Source organism: Chionomys nivalis, chromosome 8, assembly GCF_950005125.1.
Source record: "Chionomys nivalis chromosome 8, mChiNiv1.1, whole genome shotgun sequence".
NCBI lineage: Eukaryota > Metazoa > Chordata > Mammalia > Rodentia > Cricetidae > Chionomys > Chionomys nivalis.
The window spans coordinates 65,780,704-65,807,951 of record NC_080093.1 but is presented as its reverse complement, the minus strand read 5'-3'; the positions used below and the strand labels follow the sequence as shown (position 1 = coordinate 65,807,951).

Here is a 27,248-nt window from a genome sequence, read left to right as displayed (position 1 = left end):
GGCCCCGGTGAAGCAGCTGTGGATGCTAAAACAAGGTGTAGAGTTGGGTGGAAGAGAGAAGAAAGCCTCCCTCCCACTTACCAGTTGCTAACTGGTGAACCAGAGACTCCTCTCCCAATTTCCTCTGCTCACATTTCAAGGTTCAGCCTTCTAGGAAGCAGGAACTAAGGCTTCATCCCCTGGCCAAAAGCTAAGTACTCACCTCACAAGCCTTTTCCATAGAAGGCTTGGGAGATCTAGCAGGGACCAAAATGTCTCTGACTCCATGGGATGGTCTAATGGCCTCCTTGCACATGCCCACTGCCACCAGAAAGCAGCATGTCTCATTCTTGGTGACTGTTGATGTCATGAGCTCTGTCATGGCCAGGGTCTTTCCCACTGCAGGAAGTATAGAGGAGTTCTGGCCCATGAAACTGCCGTTCCTAAGGTATCTCTCCAGCCTGCAGGAGAAAGTTCCCCCGATTATCCTTATTCTGAGACCTGCTTTAAAGTCGAACTGGGCCACCCGCTTCTAAAAGCATTTCCAATGAGCCCACAGTCCTGCCACTATGGGGCAGAATTCATGCTGGCCTCGTGTGGGTGCTCTGAGCAGCCTGGGTGGGCAGAAGGAGGACTTGGCTGCTCTCCCAGGCTACACATTCTTGGGCCATGTACCCTGAGAGGGAAGGGCTGAAAGCAGTCTAGCTAGCAAATTAGCATAAGTATAAACCTTGCTTTGGGGGACTTAAAATCCCTTCTCAAGTATATCCTTTTGTGGTTGTTCTCAGTTGGAGTTGATTTTGTGCCCTAAGAAGCAAATTTGATTGTCACACGGGAAGGGGGTGGTGGGAATGCCTCTGGTATCTGTGGTAGCCTCCAGGGACACTGTTAAACCTCATATAAGGCACAGAATGACTCTCCACTACAAACTCTTCCAGTACCAGCTGACAATAGCACAGAAGCTTTAGAATCGAGCAGGTGCAGGTGGAGATATTGATGTTAGCAACTAATCATAAATTAATAATGCATTGAAAGTTGATTGATTAATAGTTACTTTCATAGTGGCGGGAAATTGTCTGCAACTCCTTATCTAAGTGTCAGCTTAGACCCAGCACTTCCCAATGATTTCATCTGATTTTCTCTCTCTCTCTCCCTCCCTCCCTCCCTCCCTCCCTCCCTCCCTCCCTCCCTCCCTCCCTCCCTTCTTCCCTACCTCCCTCCCTCCCTCTCTCCCTCTCGATTTATTTATTAAGTATATAGCGTTCTGTCTGCATGTATGCTTGCAGGCCAGAAGAGGGCACCAGATCTCGTTATTATAAATGGTTTATGCGCCACAATGTGCTTGCTGTGAACTGAACACTGTACCTCTGGAAGAGCAGCCTTAACCTCTGAGCCTACTCTCCAGCCCCATCTGCTTTTCTTTTCTACTGATTGAAGTTGATTTGTAAATGTGTTATTTTGGTGGGTCTGTTGAATTAGAATTTGAATCATAGCTTGCCTGGCATGATTTCTAGAAACAAATGTCTGACTGGTTTTGCCGAAGAGACTGCCTCAAAGCATAAATCATGCGCACGGGGCACTTTGCTGTTCTGTAAGCACTTTGCATCCATCTTTCACCCCATCCTTATCACTCAGGTGGGTTTGCTTTATTGTTCTTGTTTAGAAACCAAAGAAACCAAAATTAAGGAGCAAAATTAAGTCAAGGTCAAGAGGAATGCCTTCTTGATCAATAGCATGCATTTGGACCTGAGCTAGCCATATATGATGTCCACCAAATATGCAAAGGTGCCCTGAACCTTAGCGAAACGTGTGAGCATCCACAGTGGTCAGTGTTGCTCTGTTAGTAGTCTCGTCCATAGCATCTGCTTAGCACCAGAACATGCACACACCCTTGACAAGATCCCCAGGTACAGGGAGAAACTCCACCCACCGCTAATGGGGGCGGGGGGAGTAGTTAACTTATCAGCAAGAGAACAAATTCTGACTAGAGAATCAGTTGCCTTGTCAAACATCAGGACCCCAGGGTTGCCTGCCTTCAGCAGAGACTCTGGAATCTCATTTGCTTTCAAAGTCTAAAGGATACCAAACTTGCATTTCTTTCTTTTTTTTTTTTATTTTTAGACAAGATTGCATTTATTTCAGTATGAAACAGCATTTGAAATACTCAGTACCTGGTAGCATAAATCCCTTAAGAAAATGTGCCTATTTAATGTGTGGCCACCCAGCTCCAACTCCAAGCTGAGAAGCTAGGCAAGCCAACCCTCTCTGAAAGACCTGGGCAAACCCTGCACACAGTTCACACTGACATCCCCACAAACACCGAACAAAGGTAAATGAACTCTCCTTCCTAGATAGCATCGGCTTTTCTGAACTAGCCCCATGTAACTAATTCTAGGCTGAGCTTTCTGCTGGGGACAGGGTACCAGGGCAACAGCAAGCCATTCAGCAAGACAGAACACTGCAATGTTTATCCCTTCCCATAGACTCACCTTGTGTTCTATCTTCTTTTCTTCCTTGTAGAATCTGAAAACATTCTCACAGAAAGTGAAACTTCAAGAGATTTTGGTAAGAGCAAAGACTTTAGCATGTCTTTAATAGAGCACCCACATGCTCCCCCAGACATCTGACTGTATTTGCTACCATAACCCACGTGGGGGGGGCAGGGGAGGGCAGAAGACAAACATAAGGACCCACCAAAAGCAAGGAAAATGAAGAGGCTCCTTGGCTTTAACCACGCAGGTAGTATTTCATCCCCAAACTGCATTATTGCTGTTGCTCAAACGTATTTCAGAGAATTCTGGAGGAGACAATGAATCTGGGTTGGCAAATTTTAACTCTAAGATGCAACTCAATTCAGACTGAGTAAGGAGAGTCCTAACTTCAGACACACAAGACAGAGAGGGGAGTCCCAAGAGTAATGTGTGCCTTCAATTCCTCTGCCACATGCTAATGGCGGAAAGAGGAAAGCCTTGCTTATCCAACAAGCAAGTCTCTTGATGTACTCCTTTGTAATGACCACAGGAATGCTCTTTTCTGTGCCTTGGATCCTGCTGCCTTCTGGAAGTCAATACCTTTGTGACTCTGAGAGCCTGAACTCAGCGTCAGTTTTCACTGATCAGATCCTACTGCACACACACCTCCTTCCCACATGCCATCCTGGTGCCAGCTAATGTCTACTTTGTGAGATGCCACACACACAGTGTACTTAGGTGGGCTCTTTTGTGTGGAAGTGACTCCTGTTTATTTATCTTTGCTCTTAGATGCTGAACTCTTAACACCGTTTCCTGGTGGTGAGTCATGGTTTCCTGGCCATTTATGGGATGTGATCTGGTAAGGTTTTCTAACTAGTGGGTGAATCTTTAGCCATACAAATCTTACTTAATAGAATGATGTCACCAAAGACTCTATGCATTCACCCCATTAATAACACTCTATGGACTTTGTTTAGATTGTTTTGTTTTTCTTACCATGTTGGAGAACACTCTACCCACTTCATAGGTGTTCTTGGTACAATTCCTTCCCACTCCTCTCCAAGTCTTGAGTCCATTGTTACTTAAAAAAGACATCTCCACCCCAACTATTCATTACCCACTCTCAAACCATTATGAACACCACCACCTTTGCTTGCTGGCACTTGGCATTCTTGCAGATCTCCATTTAATTCTAGATTAAAGTGGCTCACTTTAGAAAAGTGGGAGTTATTGCCACTGGTATACACCTTAAGAATTAAATGTGCTAGATACTTCTCACAGCTCTTCCTGTGGGTCCCAACTCAGTGGGAATGGGGAAGAATTCACCTCTGTTGCTAGATTATGACCTTTGTGCTAAGAAGGATCAGGCCCACCTTGTTAGCAATAGGATCCCCTGTGCCATCTGCTCAAATGTGTTGTTGTATAGTGAGGGCGTGCTGTGTGATTAGGCAAACTGGTCCAAGTGGAGTAGCTTTCTTCCAGCGATGCTTTCGTATCTTTAAAGACTGGCCACAGTTGCAGCTCGCCAATGGGTCAGGAAGATGCTCTGGGCGAGTAGAAGTTTTCTACCATGGCCACTGGGGCAGGGTTTGTGATGACCAATGGGACCTGCGTGAAGCCCACGTGGTGTGCCGACAGCTGAACTGTGGGCGTGCCCTCGAAGCCCCCATCGAGGCACGGTTTGGTGATGGCCCAGGCAAGTTTCTGCTGGATGAGATGGGCTGTACTGGGACAGAGAGTTTTTTGGGGCAGTGCCCTCATGCTGGCTGGTACCTGCATAACTGTGGTCCTGGAGAAGATGCCAGTGTCATCTGTGAAGGTAAGAGCCATCTCTCCCTCCAACAGCGCACATCTTATCAAGATCGCATCCACACCAATCCCTTTGGAACCTTTACATTTGGCTGTGAGTCTAACCTTTAACAGCTGAGCCATCTATCCAGCCCAAGGAACCTTTATATCCACATCTGCAGCCACAGATTGGCCCTGCTGCGTGGGTTGGCCAGACATAAAAGAGACACAAGTAGAGTAAGTGCTCAGGCCTTGAGCTCAGGATTTTCAAACACCAGATGTCGAGGTGGATTTTACACAGAAAACATAGTGACAGACACGAGCAGTTTCATTATAAGGATTCCGAGACATCCCATACAGGGATAACCTGACCCACCAGTGAGGTGTCTCATTCAAGGGCACTGTGAAGAATAAAGATAAAATTTTCCCGTTAATACTCGCAAGGCAAACCAAGTCCAGCGGTGCACAGCACTGTGGCTGCACAGCACTGTGGCGGCTGTGGGAGGGAGAAGACAGCTAAAGTTCAAGGCCAGCCCATGTTACCTAGTGCATTCCAGGCTAGATTGGTTCACAGGGGAGCAGGGGAGAGGAGGAATCTTGTCTCAAAAAAATAGAGCTGGTGAGATAGCTCAGTTAGTAAAGAGATTGCCCTGTAAGCGTGTGGACCTGAACTTGATCCCAAGATCCCATGTAAGAAAGCCAGGAGCAGTGGCATGTGCTCACTGGCCAGACCCTGGCCTAGGAAACAAGGTGGATAGGAGCTGAGCTCTGCCCCCAACACATGTGCCCCAGTACACATACGCACACAAATACAATTGTGACCTAGAATAGCTTTAGTTTGTCCTGCTGATTTTGAGTTCACGGGAAAGGATCGGTACTTACAAATCTTTGAGGAAGTAGAGAGTATCGAGGTCAATGTGGGGGGCTGGGCTTCTCCTCCCAGCCTTGTGGACATTTGGGTCAGTCTTGGTGGTGGGTGGGCTGCCCTGGGCTTTGGGGTTGTTTTATAGCATTCCTGGTCTCTACTCGCCCACAACCTCAATGTGGTTGTGACAGCCAAGACATCTTTTACTGTGTCACTTTGCAAAGCAAATTGCCCGTAGCTTAGAACCACTTGTCTAGGGATGCGACATAACTCTAGGTTTCCACCAGTCACAGAACTAATTTTTGGCACATTATCAATGCCAAGATACATCTGTATACCAAATGGGAGGGGACTCTGGTTTAATGTTAAAGGATTAAGTGGGAGTGGCCATCCGTTGGTGTATTCCAGTGGCCACAATGTCTGCATTCCTGAGCCACTGAGATATTACCCAGGGTTGGAGAGGTGACTCAGCAGTTAAGAACATGTACTGCCCTTACAGAAATCTAAGTTCACTTCCCAGCACCCATGTTGGGAGGCTCACAAAGGTGTCTAACTTCAGATCCAGGTGTTCTAACAGCCTCTTCTGGCCTCCATAGGCACTGTACCCACATGCATATACAAATACACACACACACAATTAAAAAATAGAAAAACTGGAAAGATAACTCAGTTGTTAAGAGCACTGGCTGCCTTAGCAGAGGATTTGGGCTCTGTTCCCAGCACCCACACGACAGCTTACAACCATCTAATTTCAGAGGGTCCTGCACCCTCTTCTGACCTCTTGTGGGCATCAGGCCATGCCATGCACATGCATATACACAGTCAAATAACTCATACTTATAAAATAAAATAAAAATAAAGGAATATTTTTAAAATAAACAAAATTTAAAAATAAACTTCAAAATATTCCTGATGTTAAGTAGAAAATGTTTGTGGCTCTTGGCTCGCTTTATTCCTTCTAAATAATTAGCTTAATTTTTGTGCCAGTTATTCAAGTCTGATTTGTTCTGCAATATTTACCATTTTTCATCTTCCCAAGGGCCTTGCGGTTAAAGCAAAATTCATTCCTCCCCCATTAAGAAGGTGGGGTGATTTCTTGAATGGTTCGTAGGATCATTTAATGACTGTTCTTCTGAACTATTTGAGGCAAATAGCTGGGGAAAGGATCTGACCCGTCATTAGCTCTTTTCTGTTCCAACAGCCGCTTAATTCTCAACCCCTCTCCCTGCAGGGAATGGCCAGGAGCCACTGGTGGGGCCCCAAGGTAGGAGGTGTTTTCATGTTGAAACTCTTCATCACCCTCATTTGATGCTGACTTCTTAACCCTTGCTGAGCCAGATTTGGAGAGGACGTGCTGTATACTCTGTGCTCAGCCAGCCCTCGCTCAGGAGTTTGGCAGCAGACGGTTTAGGTTCCATTTCTGCCACCTCGTTAGTGCCAGTAGTCACAACAGGCCATGTATGACCTTCTGAGAGTAGAGACAAAACACCCACCTCACAGTGAGTCTCAGCTGAAGGTCACAGACTTGTGGTAACAAGTGCCATTGTCACTGATGCGTGTGACAGTTGTGGGTGGGAGCTTCACCCTCAGGCTTATTTGAATCTTTAGTTCAGAGGCCAGAACTCTTTTGGGAATATTTAAGTTTCACAGGCCAAATGGCGTCACGGTATTGAGGAAATAGCTGGGGCCAACATGAAACTAAACACAGGCAGTCATGAAGCCATGACCTGTCTATTTCCACATAAAATTTCTCTTGCAAAATCAGGTTCTGGAGCTGGGTGACAGTTCAGTTGGTGTAAACTTCCCCTGCACAAGCGTGAAGTCCTAGCACTCACATGAAAAAAAAAAAAAGCTGGGCTTGGTGGTGGGTACCTGGAACCCCAGTGCCAAGAGGTTGTAGATAGGCAGATCTCTAGCTCATTGGCCAGTCAGAGTCAGTCTAGCTGAATTGATGAGCTTCAGGTTCAGTGGGAGACCCTGGCTCAACAAAACCAAAAACACGGAGAGGGATGGATGATGGATGAAGACACTGATATCACTATCAGCTTCTGGCTCAGGTGCATGCGCACATACACACACACACACACAGACACATACACACACACACACACACGGGACAGGGTGGAGGGTGGATTGCTGGCTGTGAGGTAGGACGGAGGCAGAGGTTCCTGACTTCAGTACTAAATGATTTAATTCTAAACACTTTCTATGCATGACTTATTTAATTTTCACAAACCCCCCATGAATTAGGTACTTTTTAAATTTCCATTTTATTGATGATGAAACAGAATCAGAAAATTAATCAAATTGCCACGAACTGGGTCACCAGTTAGTCAGGGGAATTGTGCTAGCCGGTTGGGTAGTATGAGGTCTAGTTTGGCTTTGGTGGACAGCTGATGCCACAGGTAGCCTCTTCCTTCCTGCTCAGTAGTGTCTCTAAGCAGAAGAAACTGAAGACCTCCTTGCTTCTCCTTCTTCACTCTACACAACCAATACACAGGGAAATTCTGTTTCTACTTTCGAAATATATGCTAAACTCCTTAGCATCTCCCAGATCCAAGAATGCCATCTCCCAGAGTCTTGTCATCTTTCTTCCTGGTGATGACAACAGTGTCATAAGCTGCCACTTACCTCTTACTCTCCCAACATAATTGTCTCTGTGCACAAAACCCCAAAGGTTGCTTCATTGGTGTTCTCTGCCTCCCCTTCCTTCCACGCCCCCCCCCGTGTGTGTGTGTGCATGTGTGTGTGTGCTTGCATGTGTGTATACATGTGTTCGTGTGTGTGTATGTGTGTGCGTGTGCATGGGTGCATCTTTCTAGCTATGTAAACTATATATACAGTCAGACAGGCCTGTAGCATACAGTGAAAGCTAAACTCATGATCCTGCAGGTGCTGGGGTTAGATTAAGGCAGGCACCACTCAAAGGCTCCCATGTCTCTGACCACTGAGGAAACTCCCCATCTAGCATCAGTCTGCCTCTGACCCTTTGTATAGCCCTCGAAATAGACTAGGCTGTCTCCAATTAGGACCTGTCCCAGCTCTTCCTTCAGTCCCCAATTCTTCTTATCGTCAGGGCTCAGACAAAACCCCACTCCCACGGAGAGAAGTCTTTTGAATGCACACAGAGAAGAGGCTCCCTCTCAGTCACTTTCTGTATGACCCATCTGGCCTCCTCCCATATGAGATAGTCTTTCTAGTTTTGCTTTAATCCCCTGCCCATCCTCTATCCTGCTTCTCCTCTCTCCTCAGGGAGAGGGGTTAGTGAGAGAAGGCTGCCTTACTTCATCTGAGAGCCAAGAGCAGCTCTGGTCAGTAACAGCTTCAAACAGATACCTCTGGGATGAAAGATAGGCATAGGTGTAGTGTTCTGATGAGAGTCAATAATTAATGAACAAAGTCAATAAATTCCTCTCAGCCAACACCACTTACCAAGCACAGAGTGTTCTGTCACCCTTTCAATCCCAGGAGGCTCAGGGTTTAAAAATAATCAATTCCTAATAATTAGTAATTAGCCCTGGGCCAGTTAGTTGTTTGGTAGATTTTCCATTTATTTCCCTACCACTTATGTGGTCATTACTCTTATGTTTCTAATTTCTGTATACCATGCATATACATGTATACATATATATATATACATATATATCACAGATACATGTTTTACTATCAATCATTTGAAATCTGTAGTACTGTGTGTGTGTGTGTGTGTGTATTTATGTTGCCTTGGCATGATTTCATTTAGGATATTTTAGCCCAAGATATTTTGGCTCATGGTCTTTTTCAGACTTATAATGTAGCTGCATCATAAGTCAACATTAGTATATAATAATCTGACATATACAGTTTTTAGGATGCATTACACTTAAATTATCATAGTGTATTATGTTATAACATGTGATATAATTTAATGACATTCTATGACATGATTAATCATGTATAGAAAAGATTAATGGCATTGTACATTGAGGGTCCACTCAGCCCCGAGGGAAGCATGAGCAGAGACTGCATCCCAGTTTTGGATATGTTATCATCCTCTTGCTTTGTGCCCAGCAGTGGACAACTGTCCAGGACTGACAAGTGGCCCTAGTTCCTGTGATGACTGGCTTACCCTCAGTTCTTCCAAAGAGCCACCTGTAAAGGCTTTAACCTAGAAAATCTTCAAAGCAATCAACTCAGCAAATATTTCTCAGATCCTGTTTATCCCCAGAGCCTCTATTATTTCACCAGGAATTGATTTCCCATTTTGTATTTCAGACCTATCACATTAGACTAATAAATATGCCAAGTAAAAAAATCACTCAATTGAATTGAATAAGAAATATCTTGATTTATTTGTATTACTAGGTGGTGGAAATGCAGGAAACATATTATTAGGTGAGTGATTTATTATTATTATTATCATAATTGTTTCTGCTGCTTCCCCGCTGCTTCCCCTGGGTATGTATAGTTACCATTCTAATCCAGGATAGAAGAAGGTGAACAAGTAGGTTTTCAGTTGTGCCCTCAAGAGATTTGTCCTGACCTGCCCTGGATATTGAATCTGTGTGCAAATGATCTCCAGAATGTCACTGCAATAGATTCACTAGCTGCCTAAGAGATAGCTAATGGTACTTTTATTTTTTGGAAAATATTAGAAAATGTTTTGATTATACAAGTTTTATAATTAGTTGTTCAGAGCAATTTGACCAGTTGCTCTGGGAGTTTACACACTCCCTCGGTTTTGGCAAATGTCATGTTTTAAATTTTCTTCTGAGGGAGACACATTTGCTCACTCATGATGCTAGCCTGTTGTGCAAGTTTGCTACGACATCAACTAACTGCTGTCATTTAATGACTGAAACAATGCATGGGTTCTTTTGCCTTGTAGTTTTAGAGTTTCTAAGTCTAAACTGGGTCTCACTTAGCTAAAAGAAAAGCATCATTCAGGCTCTGTTTATTCTGGAAGGTCTTGAAAAGGAAGATCCATTTCCGAGTTAGTGTTCTTCTTGTGACAGAACACCTGACAGAAGCAACTTAAAGGGGGAAGGGTTTCTTTGGGGTCACAGTTTAGAGGTATTGTCATCATGGTGGAAAAGATTCTTGTTTCTTTCTGTTGCTGTGACAAAGCAATTTAAAGGAGAAAGGGTTACTTGGCTCTCAGTTCACGTAGTTCATCATGGCATGGAAATAAAGGCAGCAGGAGCAGCTGGTTAGGTCACAGCAGTAATCAGGAAGCAGAGAATGATGAGTGCACGCTGCTGCTCAGCTCTCTCTCTTCACTTACACAGTTAAGCATCCCAGCCTAGGGAATGGTGCTACCCAGAGTGGGCAGATCTTCCCATCTCAATTCGTGGAATTATGACAACATCTCATAGGCATGCTCACAGGTCTGTCTTCCAGGTGATTCTAGATTCTGTTAAGTTGACAATTAATAGGGTGACAACAGTTTAGTGACCCCCCACACTGCTATACCAACACACTAGTACAAACCTAGAGACAACATGACACCTACAAACAGACTGACAACTGTAGACACTAGTACAGCACTGTAGGCAGTGTGATGCCTACAGGTAGTATAAAACCTATTAACAAATCTACAGTAGTGGAACACTGAGTAAAATCACCGTAAGAAGCAAATAAGAGATCTTGATGTTCTGTACCATCAGACCAATTCTTAGAACATAATTATCACAGAAGAACATCGAATATCTGCATTTGGGCTTAAAGCCTAGCAGGGACAGGATCCAGAACACCGATTGATCTAGGGGTTGGAGGATTAGTGGCTAAGGGGTAGGTTAGCATTTCTATCACTTATGCAGTGGGCCTTCAGAATTGAGGCACACTGTACCACGTGAAGTCGCAGGGAGCCCTGAATACCAACCTGTCCTTGAATCACCATGAACAGTTATTGTTAAATATCTTTTACTCCAGTTCTGCCTGCTGCCATATCAACTCAACCATCTTCTAAACTGGCCTCAAGTTCCACGGCACCAGGTAGGACCCCATCACTGTCACTGAATTTACTGCCGTTAAGTTGTGGCAAAGATTATTATATGAGACTACCAGCTTCACCCGAGATCGTGTGATTTGAGGGGAAGGGGACTAGGGTTGTCTGGACTCAACACTGGCCAGACTTATGTTTGTCTGTCTGCAATTACTGTCAAAGAACACTGGAACTCAAAGTTTTACATTTCACAAAGAAAAAGTCTAAGATGAACGGATACGCCTGTGCTAGAGAAAGAGAAATGACCAAAGGGTCACTTCACACTCTTTGAACTTAGAAAATAAAACAGAGCACCTGGCTAATGTCAAGGAAGAATCTGAAATAAGAAACTTTAATTTCCCCCAAGCCAGTGAGTCACAGGCTCACCTCTTTCCGGTTGTAGTGAGCAGGAGTCACCATTACAGTCCAACTTTATCATTGTACAGGTGATGCTGTCTCATCGTCTATAGAAACTGCCATTTAATAATTCAAATGTGAGTTGTGTAATTCATAGTGTGTCAGAGCTGCTAAAAAGCAGGCCCTTTCTTCTACAGGGTTTGTGTGGTTACCGAGTGTTGACTGAGGTTTCTGTCCTGCCCAGTTCCTGCAGTCATTCAATCCCAATAAAACACACGGGGCAGATACCTCAAGAAGAATGTGTCTAATCTGTGGGGTTAAAAGGCATATAGTGGCCAAGATTGGACATGGTCCTCCAAAACCACCTGGGAGCTCCAGACTCAGGGAGGAAGGGCACCCAGATACCCCGAATAGTGAATGAGGAATCTTCCCTGCCTTGGAGATGCCCCAAACCCTTAGTTCTCCATGAGTCCTGGTGACAAGAAGCTCCAAGGTGGACAGCACTGGCACACGATGGTGGGTGTGGACGTTCACCCCAGGATTTCTGTCTTAGTCTGTTTGATGTTAAAACAAAACACCACAAGATGAGCGGTGAAAATAATGAAGCTATTTCTCATGGCCTTGGAGCCTGGGAGACCCAAGCCTAATTCAGGGTAGGTATGGGCTCCCTGCCTGCCTCACAAGTGGCAGAACTTCTTCTTCTTCTTTTTTTTTTTTGTTTTTTTTTTTTTTTTTTTTTTTCGAGACAGGGTTTCTCTATGGTTTTGGAGCCTGTCCTGGAACTAGCTCTTGTAGACCAGGCTGGTCTCGAACTCACAGAGATCCGCCTGCCTCTGCCTCCCAAGTGCTGGGATTAAAGGCATGCGCCACCACCGCCCGGCTGCAGAACTTCTTGATGTGCCTCACAACTGCAGGAGTGAGCCACAAGCCCCCCACCCAGGTCCTTGTCATCTCCCTAAGGCCCCAACTGACCCCGTCTGTGCGGAGACCAGGAACTCTACAAGTTCTTCCCCACAGAACCCTCTCCAGTACTTTTCTTTCTGTGTGTATCAGGAGGTGCTCAGGCTAGGCAGGTTCCCAATCTCTGAGCAGCAGGACCCAGCCCTGTCTTTCTCTTGAGAGGAGAAAGAAGTCAAAGTTCTTGGACCCAGTAAGCCTGAGCTCTCCATGAGGAACCCAAGAGGGGACGTGAAGCTGGGCAAGGATGGTGCCCAGGGGAAAGGGCATGCATGAGGGAGCTATCAGCACATCCTGGACTGAGGGTTCAAAGATCCTGGGCAAGGCAAGAAACTCAGGTCTGAGCCTTGTGTCAATCATCTCTACAATGAGACATTAGCAAACTATAACCCATCGCCTGCTTGTTATGAATAAAGTTTTATGGGAACAGTAAGTTATGTATTATCTATGGCAGCTTTTGCCCTGTAGGAGCAGAGCTGTTTACTATCTGACCCCTAGCAGTTTTCTAACCTTGTGATTTAACCACTCAGAGGATCAAGTTTTCTTATCTGCAAAATTTTCTTACAAGGTTAGTAAATATAATATTTCTATAACAGACAAAAATGTCCTGTAGAGATTGGTGATATAGATCAGTGGGGAGTGCGCTTGCTTAGCATGCATGACAATCACACACCAGTACTCCACAGCAAAAATATCAAATACATAAATAAGAAATTTCTATAATGGATGCAGACCCCTTGGCTGTTCACAGTTTATGTTTGTGTGCCCACTTCCAAACAAAAGAGAGAAGCCATATTAAAATGCTTTTTAAAAAATAATGTAGCAAAATAAAATAGAGTAAGATAAAACAAAAAACATCACGTAACAGTTGGACAAAACAAAGAGAAGGAAAAGAGCCCAAAAGAAGTCACAAAATCTGAGACCCACTCTTCACGCATCCAGGAATTCCATAAAAACACTAAGCTGAGCCAGGCAGTGGTGGAGCACACCTTTAATCCCAGTACTTGGGAGGCAGAGAGAGGCTCATCTGTGTGAGTTCAAGGTTACCCTGGTCTACAGAGCGAGCTTCAGAACAGGCTCCAAAGTTACAGAGAAACCCTGACTCAAAAAGCAAAAAAAGAAAAAAAAAGAAAAGAAACAAACAATAACAACAAAATGAAAAAAACCAAAAAACCCAAAAACAAACAAACCAACCAACAAACAAACAAACAAAACAAAACAAAAAACCCCACTAAACTGGAAACCGTAATGTACACACAGAGGACCTGGTGTAGACCTGAGCAGGCCCTCTCCATGCTGCCTCTGTCCCTGTGAGTTTATATGAGCTTTGCTCATGATGCTTTAGAGTCCTGTTTTCCTGGCGTCCTCCATTCTTTCTGGCTCTTATAACCTTTCCAGCCCACTTTCTGGAGTTCCCTGAGCCCTGAGGAGAGGGATTTGATAGAGACTCACCACTTAGGGCTGAGTGGTCACGGCCTGTCACTGTCCGCATACGATCTGGCTGTGGGTCTCTGCATTTGTTCTCATCTGCTGCAGGAGGAAGCTTCTCTGCTGATGCCTAAGCTAGGCACTGATCATATTTGTCTTTCTGAGCAGAAGTATCAAATACATAAATAAGTAAATTCTGTAACGAATTCAGACTCCTTAGCTGTTTACACTTTACATTTGTGGTTCACTTCCAAACGAGAGGGAGAAAGCGAGCGAGAGAGACAGAGAGAGAGAGAGAGAGAGAGAGAGAGAGAGAGAGATCACTAAAATTCTTGACACTCTCATCTGAGTGGTTGATGAAGAGTAAATCAGAAAGTGAGAAGCTGTGCCCGTTCATCCGACATCACTCTGCTCAGCACTGACTCCTGGATGCAGGGCTTGGACCTAACTCTCTGCCTGTTCATCCGACATCAGTCTGCTCAGCACTGACTCCTGGATGCTGGGCTTGGACCTAACTCTCTGCCTGTTCATCCGACATCACTCTGCTCAGCACTGACTCCTGGATGCTGGGCTTGGACCTAACTCTCTGCCTGTTCATCCGACATCACTCTGCTCAGCACTAACTCCTGGATGCTGGACTTGGACCTAACTCTACTGCCTCCAACCCCCGTGGGCCTCATAATGACTTGTCACTTCTTTGTACTTCACTTATTTCTTCTGAAAATGGGAAAACCACTTCTTTCGACCACTGCTCGAAGGACTAAGTTGGGGAATCTTTAGAGCTTTTAGCAGAGAGCATGGTGCAGGACTGATGCCTTCTGGTGTGACCTGGTTTAGCAGCGTGGCCCTGCTCTGAGGCAGATAAACAGCTGACGTACAATTCCCTGCTACTAGCTGCAGCCACCTGTCCCTTCTCCCTGAACCACTGCCATTCGCCAGCTTTCTGCTTCTCTGCATTTATTTGCCTATTCTGGATATTTCGCTGAACCACAGAAAATACAATACATCATGTCCAGCATGGTATCATCAAGGCTGTGTGGCTCCTTTTAGAAAATTTGAATGGAAAGGTAATAAATTATTTTGCATGAAACTTGAAGCAGCAAAAGGTCCTCCTCATTCTCCTCCCTATTAAACACCCCCAAGTCAGTTTCCTTGTCCTGTTTCTCCAGTCACTCCCCCAACTCCCCAAACTGGAAAGAGGACATGACCCACCCACCTGCACCATCAGGTAGGTCAATGAGTCATGGATTAAAACAACAAAACTGGGGTGTGGTACACAGCACGTGCCACATCCAGCCTTTTAGGCCTGCAGAACGGATGGGCTGATCTCAAGGGAGGGGGCAGACGCACTGCTAAGGGACAAAAGGAGAATGTGTGGTGCTCAAAGTCATCTGCAGGATGACCCCAAGGAGGGGTCTTCATCTGTGCTGCTCGTTATCTTTTCGTCCCTACACAATGCTTGTCACATGTTAGACACCAAAGAAGTACGTGTTGAACAAATCAAATGGACGCAGAGTAGACAATCGTTTGACTCCTCTTGATGCCCCCCGGGTTTTGACTCCAAATCTTGCTAGACCAAGGGACACAGAAGTAAATCACTTTGTAAAATGTGAGGAACCTGATTTGTATAATTCCTTCTCTAGAGAGTGCTGTTAATGTTTCACAAGTGAGCAAATGGATAAAAAAAGTCGCTTCTGACAAATGTTTTGTGTGTGTGTTTTAGGATCGCTGGATGGTGAGAAGTCACCAAGTGTCCTGTCAGGTAAGAGCAGTGCCTCCATCATCAGTCCTGCCATGTGTAGCGTCACCAGCTAGATGAACTATGGAACAGACAAGTCACCAGATTATATAATGTCCTCTGGGGTCACTGAAGACAACCAGTGTTCTCATGGATACCGTGGCTTTCCTAGCACCGCTCCAGTTTCTCAATGACTGCCCTTATTAACACCAGGGATCGTCATTGGAGTCTATACCGGATGAAGAGGAGAGAAGTATTTAGGACTGCAGGGTCTTGCTGGGTAGCTTTCTGTCAGCCTTCTGACCTTGGCTCGGGTTTCACTAAAAATCAAGCAGTTTATGAGTCCAGGCGATGGGTTAAGGTGAGATCAAGCTGTGGTCCTTGTCAGGTCCTAGCGGAACCCTTCTGCGATGCATCCTGTGTTTGTCTTAGAGGAGGACCTTCAGTTCTCACGCCCATTTCCGTATCATTCCAGTTCCACCTCTGGTCGACTCAGTGCCCCTTAGTCGAAGGGCGCAGGTGCCCCGGCTCAGCCTCCAAGGTAAGAGAGCATCCTGTGATTCACAGCTGGAGATCGTCAGGAACTCGAGTGGGAGTGGAAGGGTGGCTGCAGATTGCTGAAGTGGAGGATAAAACACCACAGTGGGAGGATTCACTATCCTCCACATCTGGCTATAGTTGACACCCACCCCACCCCCTGCCCCATAGGACTTTGGCACCTGCAGCCTTTGTGGTCTTGCTCTTCTGGGGAAATGCTGTAAATTTCAGAACACACACACACACACCCCACAAACAGATCCCCTCAAAACCTCCCTGTGCCATTACCTAGACGTGTTCAATGCCTATGTTTCATCTTACTGGTTTCCATTCTTACCAAGAAATGAGCCAGCTCAGGGTGAAGCATCCATCCCCATTGGCTAGCTTCCCCAGTTCTGAAATGTGCTCTGCTTGCTAGTGGGAGAGAAAAGTCATCAAAAGTCATCCCTAGCTGTGAATCCCGGGCACTACAATGACAACTGGCCTGGCGAGATATGCCTCATTGGTGCAGTAGTAGCCCAAAGGGCATGGGATTAACCAACCCCTTTCTGATTAGACTTAAAGCCCACTCATAAGATGGAACCCATGCCTAGTACCATTAATAGACAAAATAAGTAAGTAAGTAAATAAATAAATAAACACACATGTGACTGTCTAGGTCACAGGCTCTAGGGAAAAACTACTATTACTACTATAGTATTATTATTATTATATAGTAATAAACTGGCCCCTAAGTTCTTACCTTTATATCTATATGTTAGCATATCTTCCAATCCTCACCAGAGAAGTTTTCTTTTATAGTAGATAACAATACAGAGACCTACAACTTGTCTGTGTGCATAGAATAAAAGACTGTGAAGTGCCCAGCTCTAAATGGAACAGCTTTCTCACGCCTCCTCCCCACAAGGTTCCCTGGTCATTGTAGAAGAGAGGATGGAAAGATCATAAGAGCCAGAGGTGGTAGATGACAGCAAACAGTGTTGGTTTGACATGGCACTGTTATTATACACATGGGCTCAGCGGCTTTGAATGCTTACACAAGACCTGCATAACACCAATCCAGACACAATCCCAGCACGGATGTGGGAGGGGCTTGTGAAGTTCCATCTCTGCCTGAGCAGCTGCTGGTATCTGGTAACTGTTGAGGGTGTGGGGGCAGAGTCAGTTTTCTTCAGCAATGTGGTAACTGTGAAGCTACCCCATGCTCCAGGGGATGGACCTACAGCCATACACACAGTCAGCAATAGCTCTGGCCTTCAAAGTACACTCTTCTGAGAATTTGAACAACAGGGATTTCAAACTGCTTATTTGGAATTTCTATTACAGTGTGTGTGTGTGTGTGTGTGTGTGTGTGTGTGTGTATGCATGCCATGCTATGTGTGTGGAGGACAGAGGAAAACTTTTAGAAGTCAGTTCTTTCCCTTCACCAAGTGAAGCCCGTGGATTGAGCATAGCTTCTCAGGCTCGGCAGCAAGCGCCTTTACCCAGTGAGCCAGCTCATCACTCCACGTGTGCTTATTTGAGAGTAAATGACAATTTTTGTTTTCCAGAATTGTTAGATCATAAACAATACCTTTAAAGTCTGTCAAGGGATAACAACAGTTGAAAAGTTGTGTGTGTGTATATGATTTCAGAGTGTCTCAACCACTCAAATACCATGAGGCCATCTTAACCCCACTCCATCCCTTTATCATAGTTCAGTGCCTTCCAAACATGCCTTCTGGTACATCAGAAGCACATGAAGGGCCTATAATAACACACATTGCTGGGTCCTCCCCTCTTGCAGAATACTAGTTGAAGATGTGTTACATTTGTTTATACTGTGGAACATTTGTTTAATAATGCAAAGATGTTTAGCATTCTTTTATGCTGCATTTGTTTACCTGTGAAGCTGTGTTACTTTGCCTGTCTAAAACACCTGACTGGTCTAGTCAAGGGCTGCACAGCCAATAGCAAGGCAGGAGAAAGGATAGGCAGGGCTGGCAGGCAGAGAGAGTAAATAAGAGGAGACATCTGGGAAGAGGGAATCTAAGCGTGAGAGGAGGAGGAGGACTCCAGGGGTCAGCCACCCAGCTACACAGCAAGGCATGAAGTAAGCAGTAAAGAGAGGTACATAGGATAAAGACAAAAGCCCAGAGGCAAAAGGTAGATGGGCTAATTTAAGAATAGCTAGCCAAGCTAAGGCTGGGCATTTATAAGAAAGAATAAGACTCCGTGTGATTTATCTGGGAACTGGGTGGTGGGTCCCCCAAAGAGCTAAAGAGTATTAAAAACAAACAATAACACTATTCTTTGCATTTCTCAGTAGGTCTAGGGTACTGTGTAATTTGTATCTTGGTTACTGTTCGATTGCTGCGAAGAGACTCCATGACCAAGACAACTCTTATAATAAAAGAGAGCATTTGATTGAGGACCTCCTTACAGTTTTAGAGGGTTTGTCCATGATCTTCATGGTGGGAAGCAGACAGGCATGGTGCTAGAGCAACAACTGAGAGTTTTATATCCTGATCCAGAGGCAGCAGACAGAGAGAGCGAGAAGAGGAGAGCAGATGAGAGGAGAAGAGAGAAGAGAAGAGGGGAGGGGAGAGGAGGAAAGGAAAGGGGAGGGGAGGGAAAGAGAGGGGAGGAGAGACAGAGATTAGGTCTGGCACAGGATTTTGAAAGCTCAAAGCCCACTCCCCAGTGGCACACATTCTCCAACAAGGCCACACATGCTCCAACAAGGTCACACCTCCCAATTCTTCTAAGTTTCATTCCCTGGTACTAAGCATTCAAATATATGAACGCATTGGGGCCATTCTCATTCAAACCACAGTTTGCCTACCTGACGAGTCTAGGATGTTGACAATGCTGCTCTGGGGGCTATACTTTGAAAATCGCTGTCTTCAAATATAATTTCAAAGGATCGTTTCTCATCCTAACAAATAGAAACAGAAATATCAGCCTCATCATTGTCATCTTCATCACTATCACCATCAAAGTTGTCATCACCATCATCTTCATCATCATCATCATCACCATCATCATCATCACCGTCATCAAAAATGAGTCTCCCCATTAAGTCAGATGATGTGATTGACTTCCCTGTCTCATGATACATGCTTATGGCTATGCATACACAGTGCCTAACTGACAGCTGGTGTGTCGAATGCTTTCTGAGATGAAGTGACTGGGAGAAAAAGCTAAGAGAGAAAGGCTTAATTTTGGTTCCAAGTTTCAGAAGCAAATGAGCTCCCCTGCTTTGGGACTTGCAGTAAGGGGCAGGTTGTTATGGTGGAAGGACATAGCAGAGCTCCTATTTCAAGTTTTTGTGACCACAACATAAACATTGCTGTAGACCTTCACGTTGATTTTCTTTACTCCCAAGGTGCTGACAGTTCACCAGACCGCACTCCAGGACTAGATCCCAAGCCATATAAACCATCAGGTTGGTCGTTTTGCTTTTCCTCCCGAGGGTGTCCCTTTCAGAAGGGAGAGGAGAGAGACCTTTGTGCTGCGTGGCATTTTAGTTTCTTTTCTGTTGTGGTGATAAAAAACATTCTGACCAGAAGCGGTTTTGGAGGAGGGGATTATTTCAAGTTACAGGTTATGGTCTATCACTGAAGGAAGTCAGGGCAGGATGGATCCTGAAGCAGAAGTCAAGGTTCCTTGCTTGATCAGGTTCACGCTTAGGTTGCTTTCTTAGATAGTCTAGGGCCACCTTCTCAGGGAGTGCTTCCTTTCACCTTTAGGGCTTCAGCATTCTCTCTCTCTCTCTCTCTCTCTCTCTCTCTCTCTCTCTCTCTCTCTCTCTCTCTCTTCATTCCACCTATTATCAATTTTCCCTTTCCCTAAATGCATCAGTCCATAAACTGGCCATCTAACTTCCTGATTTCATGAGAATTCAAGGATAAACTCATAAAACACACGATTTGAAGCTAGCCCTTGCGTGTGAATGAGAACATACAACATTTGTCTTTCGGGGGCCAGGGTGGCCTCACTAGGTGTAATCTCCCCATTCCATCAATTTACTTGCCATTTTCAGGATTTCCTTACAGCAGAGTCATGGCCAGTTATGTACATGGAGTACATAGTATGCATCCATCAATCGATGCGTATCTAGGTTGACTCCATTGCCAGCTATTGGGAACTCGGTGGCAGTGCACATGACGTGCAAGTGACTGTAGCAGGATACATAGCGTTTTCCAAAGAAGGAATGCATGCGGTCAGCAAATGCTTCAAAAAGCATGCAACACCCTTAGCTACCAGGAAAATGCCAATTAAAACTACTTCAAGATTCCACCTCACCCCAGTCAGAATGGCCATCATCGGAGACACAAAGGACAACACATGCTGGCATGGGTGTGGTCAAATGGGGGCCCTTACACACTGTTAGTGGGAGTGTAAACTACTACAGAAACTTTAGAAATCACTTTGGAAATTTAAGGAAAAAAGACAGAAATAAAAAAAAAGAAACAAAATTACCAAAATTACCATATGATCCAGGTATACTACTTCTATTTTTACTTTTTTTTTTTTTTTTTTTTTAAGATAAGGTCTAAGTCTATAGCTCAGACTGGCCTGAAACTCCATGGGAAGACCCCACCTGCCTCAGCCTCCCAAGCACTGAGATTACAGGTGTATAACCTCATCCTAGGCTATCAGTCATTACCCTAAGAAACTTCTCTCTTAACTTACCTTTCTGTATGACATACGGCTACTCACATGGGAAGTCTCTGTCCCTATACCACACGGCTCTCTTTCTTATTCCAAATATCCAAAAGAGTCTAACCCAGGTCAGCTGGGCACTGGTTCTTCTAGAGTTCACATGAACAACTCTTGCCATCCTGACCAGGCAGTCTCCATTCCAGGATATGTGACCTTGATCCAGCGCTTCCTTAGGTTCCAAGCACAGCAGGTTCTAGAAGGGAGTCTGGATAAAGAAATGTTACTTATTACCATGTAAACCACCCCCAAAACACAGAGATATGAAAGAACTCCCCCTTTTAAACTATTGCTTATGAGTTTGGAAGTTAGCTGGGCGGTGCTGCTGGGCTAGGTCAGACTTGCTGCCTGTCGGCTTTGGTTTCTTCATGCAAATGGTTCACTGGAAAGTCGCCTGAAGATGCCGATCCTAGCACTGGCTCCCTTACGTGTGTCTAGAAGCAATATAGCTGCCACTGAAGTGAATACAACGGCCAGCTCCATGTCCTTCACCATCCAGCATGCTCACCTGTGCTTAGTCACATGATGCTCCAGGGTGCCCAGGACGTAAGCTACGTCTGCATGCCCTCAAAGTTAAGATGAACCAAAGACCCCAAGCACAATGCCAACAGGGGAGGATAGAAGCCTAGCTTCTAGCTAGGAGCATCTCAGGGTCACATTGTAAAGAGAATAAGGAAAGAGAATAACAGCTGTTTCTGCAAATGACTCTTGACAGTGGAGCTGTCTGGAAACAGGCTGTAGATAAGGAAAAGACCATAGGTTCTATGGAGCAGACACAGTAGGGTAATTGCATAGGCTGCTTTGGGCAGGCAAGAAAAGCAAGAAAAGAGACTAGGTGGTAGACAATAAGCCATCAGTGGGCTGAGAAGGCAGCTGTTACTCCCTGCCTCCTTTTTCTTCCCCAGGAGGCTGGCTCCCTGTGCGGCTGGAAGGCAACCATGGGAGATGTGCAGGCCGTGTAGAACTCTTCTACCAGGGAGTCTGGGGGACTGTGTGTGATGACCTCTGGGATCTGTCAGAAGCAAACATCATCTGCAGGCAACTAGGGTGTGGCTGGGCTATCTCTGCCCTGAGCGAAGCTTACTTTGGGGAAGGTTCTGGGAAGATTCTCCTTGACAATGTGCATTGCAAGGGACATGAGGATCACCTGGAGGAATGCTCCCACATTGGCTGGTTCTCCCACAACTGTGACCACACTGAAGATGCCGGTGTCATCTGTTCAGGTAAAGCCACATGCCCCTTAGAGCCTAGCCTCAGCCTCTCCAAGAAAACACCCTTCACATATATCTTAGTTACGGGTCTCTGTGCTGTAGCAAAATATTAAAAAAAAAAAAAAAAGAAAGAAAGAAAAGAAGAAAGAAAGGGTACGTTTTGACTCACCGTTTGGGGACAAAACCTATCATCGTGGTGGAAGTGTGAATGAGCTTGTCCCATTGCATCTGATGTCACAGACCAGACAGGGGAGTGCTTTATACATTTATCCCTTTTATTCAGCCTGAGACCCCTCACCTGGAAGATTGTAGTCTTCCCTCCTCAGCTAAACCTTTCTGGAAACACCCTTGTAGGCATGCCCATAGGTGTCTCCAAGGTGGTTCCAAATCCAGTTATGTTCACAACGAAGGTGAACTAATTATTACCTTATATGTAAAAATAACCATTGAACACGTGCCAGCGGGTCACTGTCTCACCACGGCTGTTTTCATGTCTCACTTTTATAGATGCTGACTATGTAATGGGGACACAACCAGGTAGGGGAGATGATGTTTATGTGTGTGGTTCGCTGGAGGCTTGGGGAAGAGGTTCTGCTGGAAACTGGGTTTGTCTTATTCTCCGAGGCAGTGGAGCAGCAGAGAGACAAGACTTGTAACCACATGATTGTCCAAGAGGAGAGTAGACAGTGCCTTCAAGGTCATCTGGCCCAGCCCCACTACCCTTCACTGCCTCTGCTTTGCATCCTACACACAGGATAATTGATTCCTCAGACTTCTGTAGAACACTTTGCTCAGTCAGTTATGAGGTGGATAGAGACAGAGACCAATGGATGGGTAGGGCATGGTTAAAATGTGAGATCTGGCCAAGGTGCTTCCTTTGAGTAGGGAATGGCTAGGGAGATAAATTCTGTCCCAGTGAGGCAGCTCCCATGTCTATTCCATGTCTCCGCCTTGTTCCTGGTACAGCCTGGCCCCAGAAAGCTTCCATCACTATTGGTGATCCTTCATCCTCCCTGGAGTGTCCCATGCCCAGTCTCCCCCTTTCTCATCAGACCTTGAGGTCTCTTACTGTCATGCTCTTAGATAAGTCTCAGCCAGAGAGTGAATTAGGAATAAAGTTGGGTGTCCCAAGGTCTGGAAAAGTTTCAGTTACATCTTCCACTAGCTGTCAATCTTGCCAAGTGGGAACGATTTGATACAGAAGGATAATCTGCAATGGATGATGTGAGTTGGGGGTTGATAGAGGGGAGATGTTGGGAGCCTGGAGGAGTCCCTGCATCTTTAATATCAGACTAAGTATCTCTTAGCAACACTGAGTCAAAGGAAAGCTGAATGTGTGTATGATTGTGCTATTGTGTATGTGGGTGCACATGCACATATGTGTTTGTGTGTGTGTGTGTATGTGTGTGTGTGTGTGTGTGTGTGTGTGAGAGAGAGAGAGAGAGAGAGAGAGAGAGAGAGAGAGAGAGAGAGAGGGAGAGGGAGGCAGAGAGGGAGAGGACAATCTCAAGGCACTGTCTATCATCTACATATTTGTTTGAGACAAGGACTCTCATTGTACAAGAGCTCAGTGGTTAGGCTAGAATAGTGGTTAGGCCAGTGAGTCACAGAGACCCAACTGTGCCTTCTTTCTTGGCTCTAGGATTGCAATTGTGTGTCACTAAGCCCAGCTTTTTGTACACAGACTCTGGAGATTAAGCTCAGGGTCCTGGGTTTGACGAGAGTCATCACTCTGCTCCTCGAAGTGCTGTGTGTTCTTATTCCTACATCCTAGGCTTACAACCCCCAGAACCTTTGGTTACTGAGACTTTAGGAGCTAGAATTCCATGTCTTTGGTTTTTATTTTAAACCCTTAATTTTACAATGATCATATTTTTATGTGTGGCAAAAGAGTAATACACCAAAGTCTAAGAGAGATCTTGTCAGCTAGAACTGCTGAGCATTGTACCATATGGCCTTACAATGCTCAGGTCATTCCTCTAGAGACTGGATCAGCAGTCCTGGAGGGCCTGAGGCGCTGTGTTTGCCACAAGTTCCTCAGTCTTCTCATGCACAGACAGGTGTGCTGTGCCAGTTGCTGGTCCACATGTACTTTTTTTGTATCTGGCAGAATCCTCATTCGTTGTCATGGATGAAACCATGGTTTCAGGTAAGAACTAAATGTCCTCTTTCTTATGATCAAGTCTTAAAGGGATTATTCAAGGAAACTGTGACAGAATGCTCCTACCTAGTCTAGGTCACCCCATTGAAATTGTTCTACGTGAAGAATACAAAAGAAAAGGCCAGTGTACTTAGGAATACGATTTTATTTCCAGCCACTCAAAGGAGTTCCAAGCAAAGGAAAGGTGGCAATTCTTGTGTTCTCCAGCCAGAGCACCACGGGTGAAGGTTAGACATATGGCCATTCATGTAATGATGCTACAGTCTGGACCCACAGCCATTACTTCAGAAGGGGCCTGCTGTGAAGAGAGTCCTTGCCTTCTCTGCCCTTACCCTCCCCTCGCACTCCCCTTCGCCACACTTTCTTTATCATACACTCTTTTCCAGTTTTCACTGTTGTCCTGGGTTCTAGAACCTCTAGAGGGCATAGCATAGACTTAGCATCATTTGTTGATACAAAGCTAAAATTATAACGATGCCTGAAGTGCCTGGCAGGTAGAGCCAGTCACCACACAGCCAGAAAATCTGACAGGATGGCCAGTTGTTTACACTGCCATTGAACTAAGTGTTGGATCAGGCATACAGACAACCAGGTGAAAAACACAGATGGGCGGACAGTGGATGTAAAACGCTATCACTAACAGATGGGTAGATGACTCAGACCATGTTTTTCTACTAGAAGTATATGTTTAATAGCATCATTTCAAGAAATGGCAGTTAGTGGCTGGCCAGTCACTTTCATCGACATGCCACATAGGCTCAGTCTGAACTGGACAAACTGAAGTAGTGCTTTGCTCATTGGCTCGGTGAGATCATGAGATATGCATTGGCAGACATGGCTGACAAAAGTAATGGAACTCACAGCTAAGGAATAACGAGAGAGAAAGATCTGATCAATGTGTGTCTTCCCAATAGGGAGCTAAAAGTTTCCATAGAGATGAGAATTGTCTCAAACTTCAGACACATGGATGTCAATAGCTTAAGTATGGAAGATACTTTAGAACAGTTTATAACTTTAATAATCCCAAGACACGCCCACCAAGTGCTGAGCAGAATATCTCTTTTTGGAAAAGGTATAGATTATAAAATTAGTAAACTGAACAATGATTGCAAAAGGTTCCTTTCTTAGAATTTCATACAATGAGTACAGAAAAGTTGCCTTGTATCCACCCCACCCTCATCCTTCTAACTCTTCCCTTGCCATCTATCTATCTATCTATCTATCTATCTATCTATCTATCTATCTATCTATCATCTATCTATCTATCTATCTATCTATCTATCTATCTATCTATCATCTTTCTATCCACCTGTAGATCTATATATCTACCTATCTGGGTCCAGTTAGTGTTGCCATCTGTGCAAGGGTTTAGGGCTGATCAGTTGAGAAGAGCAACCTATCAGGGGCTTAATCAGTAAAAAAAAACCTGATGCTCCCTCAGGAGGCCTTGACTGCCTGCTGCCCTTCATCTAGGGGTGGGGCCTTGTGAATCTTTCTTCCGTCTGTGTTGCATGTTGACTGGTGTGGTCTTGTACAGTTTTGCTGTCATGCTTCTTTTTCTTTTAGACAGGTCTCATTGTGGTGGTGTTATTACCAAAGCACCTGGAAAAATCAAGAACCCCCCAATGAGTGAAATGCATGACAACATAACCTGTGTATGGGAAATCAGGGCCAATCCCTCTGAACGTATAAGGCTGGCGTTCCCATCTCTTGAGTAAGTGATACATGCGGAGTAAGTATAGTACTCTTCTAACAGTTCATCCCTATGATGATTTTCATATTCAAAGAGTCCTTTATGCATTTTGAGCTTTTTATTTTGAAATAATTATGAACACAGAGGAGACTGCAAAAGTAATTCCTGTGTACCCCTCTGAGGCACCTCCCAGTGGAAGAACATTATCAAAACGAGCAAATTGATATTGGTGTTAATGTCAACTGGACCAAAACCCATACTTAGTTCCCCAAATTTTTCCATGCAGTTACTTGTGTGAGGATGGAGCTGAAATGCTCCACACAGTTCAGTCCTCTGAATGCCTGCACAAAATCACGGCTCCATTCCAGGCACATTACACGAAGGAACTACCCACTCACCTTTTATTTTCCCAGATTACCCCATCTCTGTCCCTTAACTGTTATGTTTTCAGCTCTACATGTTGTCCTTTCAAGGATATTCTGTGGAGGAGTCATATTGCTTATAGTTTGGTAGAGGTTTGACTTTTTTCACTCAGCACAGTGCCCCTAAGATCCATTCAGGTTGCCATAGTACTTAGGGGCTGATGCCCTTCACTGTGGAAAGGGTTTTGTTAATATGACTGAGCCAGTGTTGGTCAATCCTTTCTCCTCTGAGAAACATAGCTTGTTATCAGTCTTCAAAGATTGCAAATAACACTTCTTGGAACATTCAGGGAAGATTTTTACATCAATGTAAGTTCATTTGTCAGGGACGAATGCCCAAGAATGTGATCACTACATTGCATGGGAAGTACATAGTTAGCTTCTTAGTATGGAGAGACTTTCCCAGAATGACTGTCAGTTCATCTTCCCACCAGCAACACATGTGACCTGGCTTCAGGTTACCCTAGGTAGCATGTGAGATTTTATACAACCTCTTTGTATACATGCTTGTACATATTGCTTTTGTTTTGCTGCTGTTGAAATGGTTATGAATTATATTGTTTTTCACACTTTCATTATATATATAAAGAAATATGATTGCTTTCTCTGTGTTTATGAAGTTTTCCAAGACATAAATATTTACTTTTTGTGTAATATTTCATATACTTTTTGAGAATTCATACATGTAACAATACATTTTGATCATATTCATACTTCTATGTATTTTTTAATTGAAAAGAAATTCACTATCCAGGCTATGGCTAGGAGAGAGAGAGAGGGACTCACACACATGCACGGCTCTCTGGGGAAGGATAGAGCATCTGAGGAAATTTCAGTTTTAATATTGTAAATACATAAACATGAAGTCATTCGCGGATTAACATGATATTTAAATGAACCCCAGGGAAACATCAAATCATTTAGGATTCTTGAATTGTGCTTAAGTTAAAGATGGTTTGGAATAGATGGCTGTGG

The 27,248-nt window shown here is 44.7% G+C and overlaps 1 protein-coding gene across 1 annotated transcript in view; it reads left to right on the top strand.

Moving 5' to 3' along the window:
• LOC130879898 (deleted in malignant brain tumors 1 protein-like) overlaps nucleotides 1-27,248 on the top strand; it is a 112,237-nt gene that overhangs the window by 11,265 nt on the left and 73,724 nt on the right. The window contains exons 3-9 of the mRNA XM_057778724.1: nucleotides 6,335-6,367; nucleotides 11,014-11,076; nucleotides 16,021-16,086; nucleotides 19,450-19,509; nucleotides 21,692-22,009; nucleotides 24,108-24,146; nucleotides 25,725-25,872. Coding sequence (XP_057634707.1) covers nucleotides 6,335-6,367; nucleotides 11,014-11,076; nucleotides 16,021-16,086; nucleotides 19,450-19,509; nucleotides 21,692-22,009; nucleotides 24,108-24,146; nucleotides 25,725-25,872 — 727 coding nt within the window. The remainder of the gene's footprint in view (nucleotides 1-6,334; nucleotides 6,368-11,013; nucleotides 11,077-16,020; nucleotides 16,087-19,449; nucleotides 19,510-21,691; nucleotides 22,010-24,107; nucleotides 24,147-25,724; nucleotides 25,873-27,248) is intronic.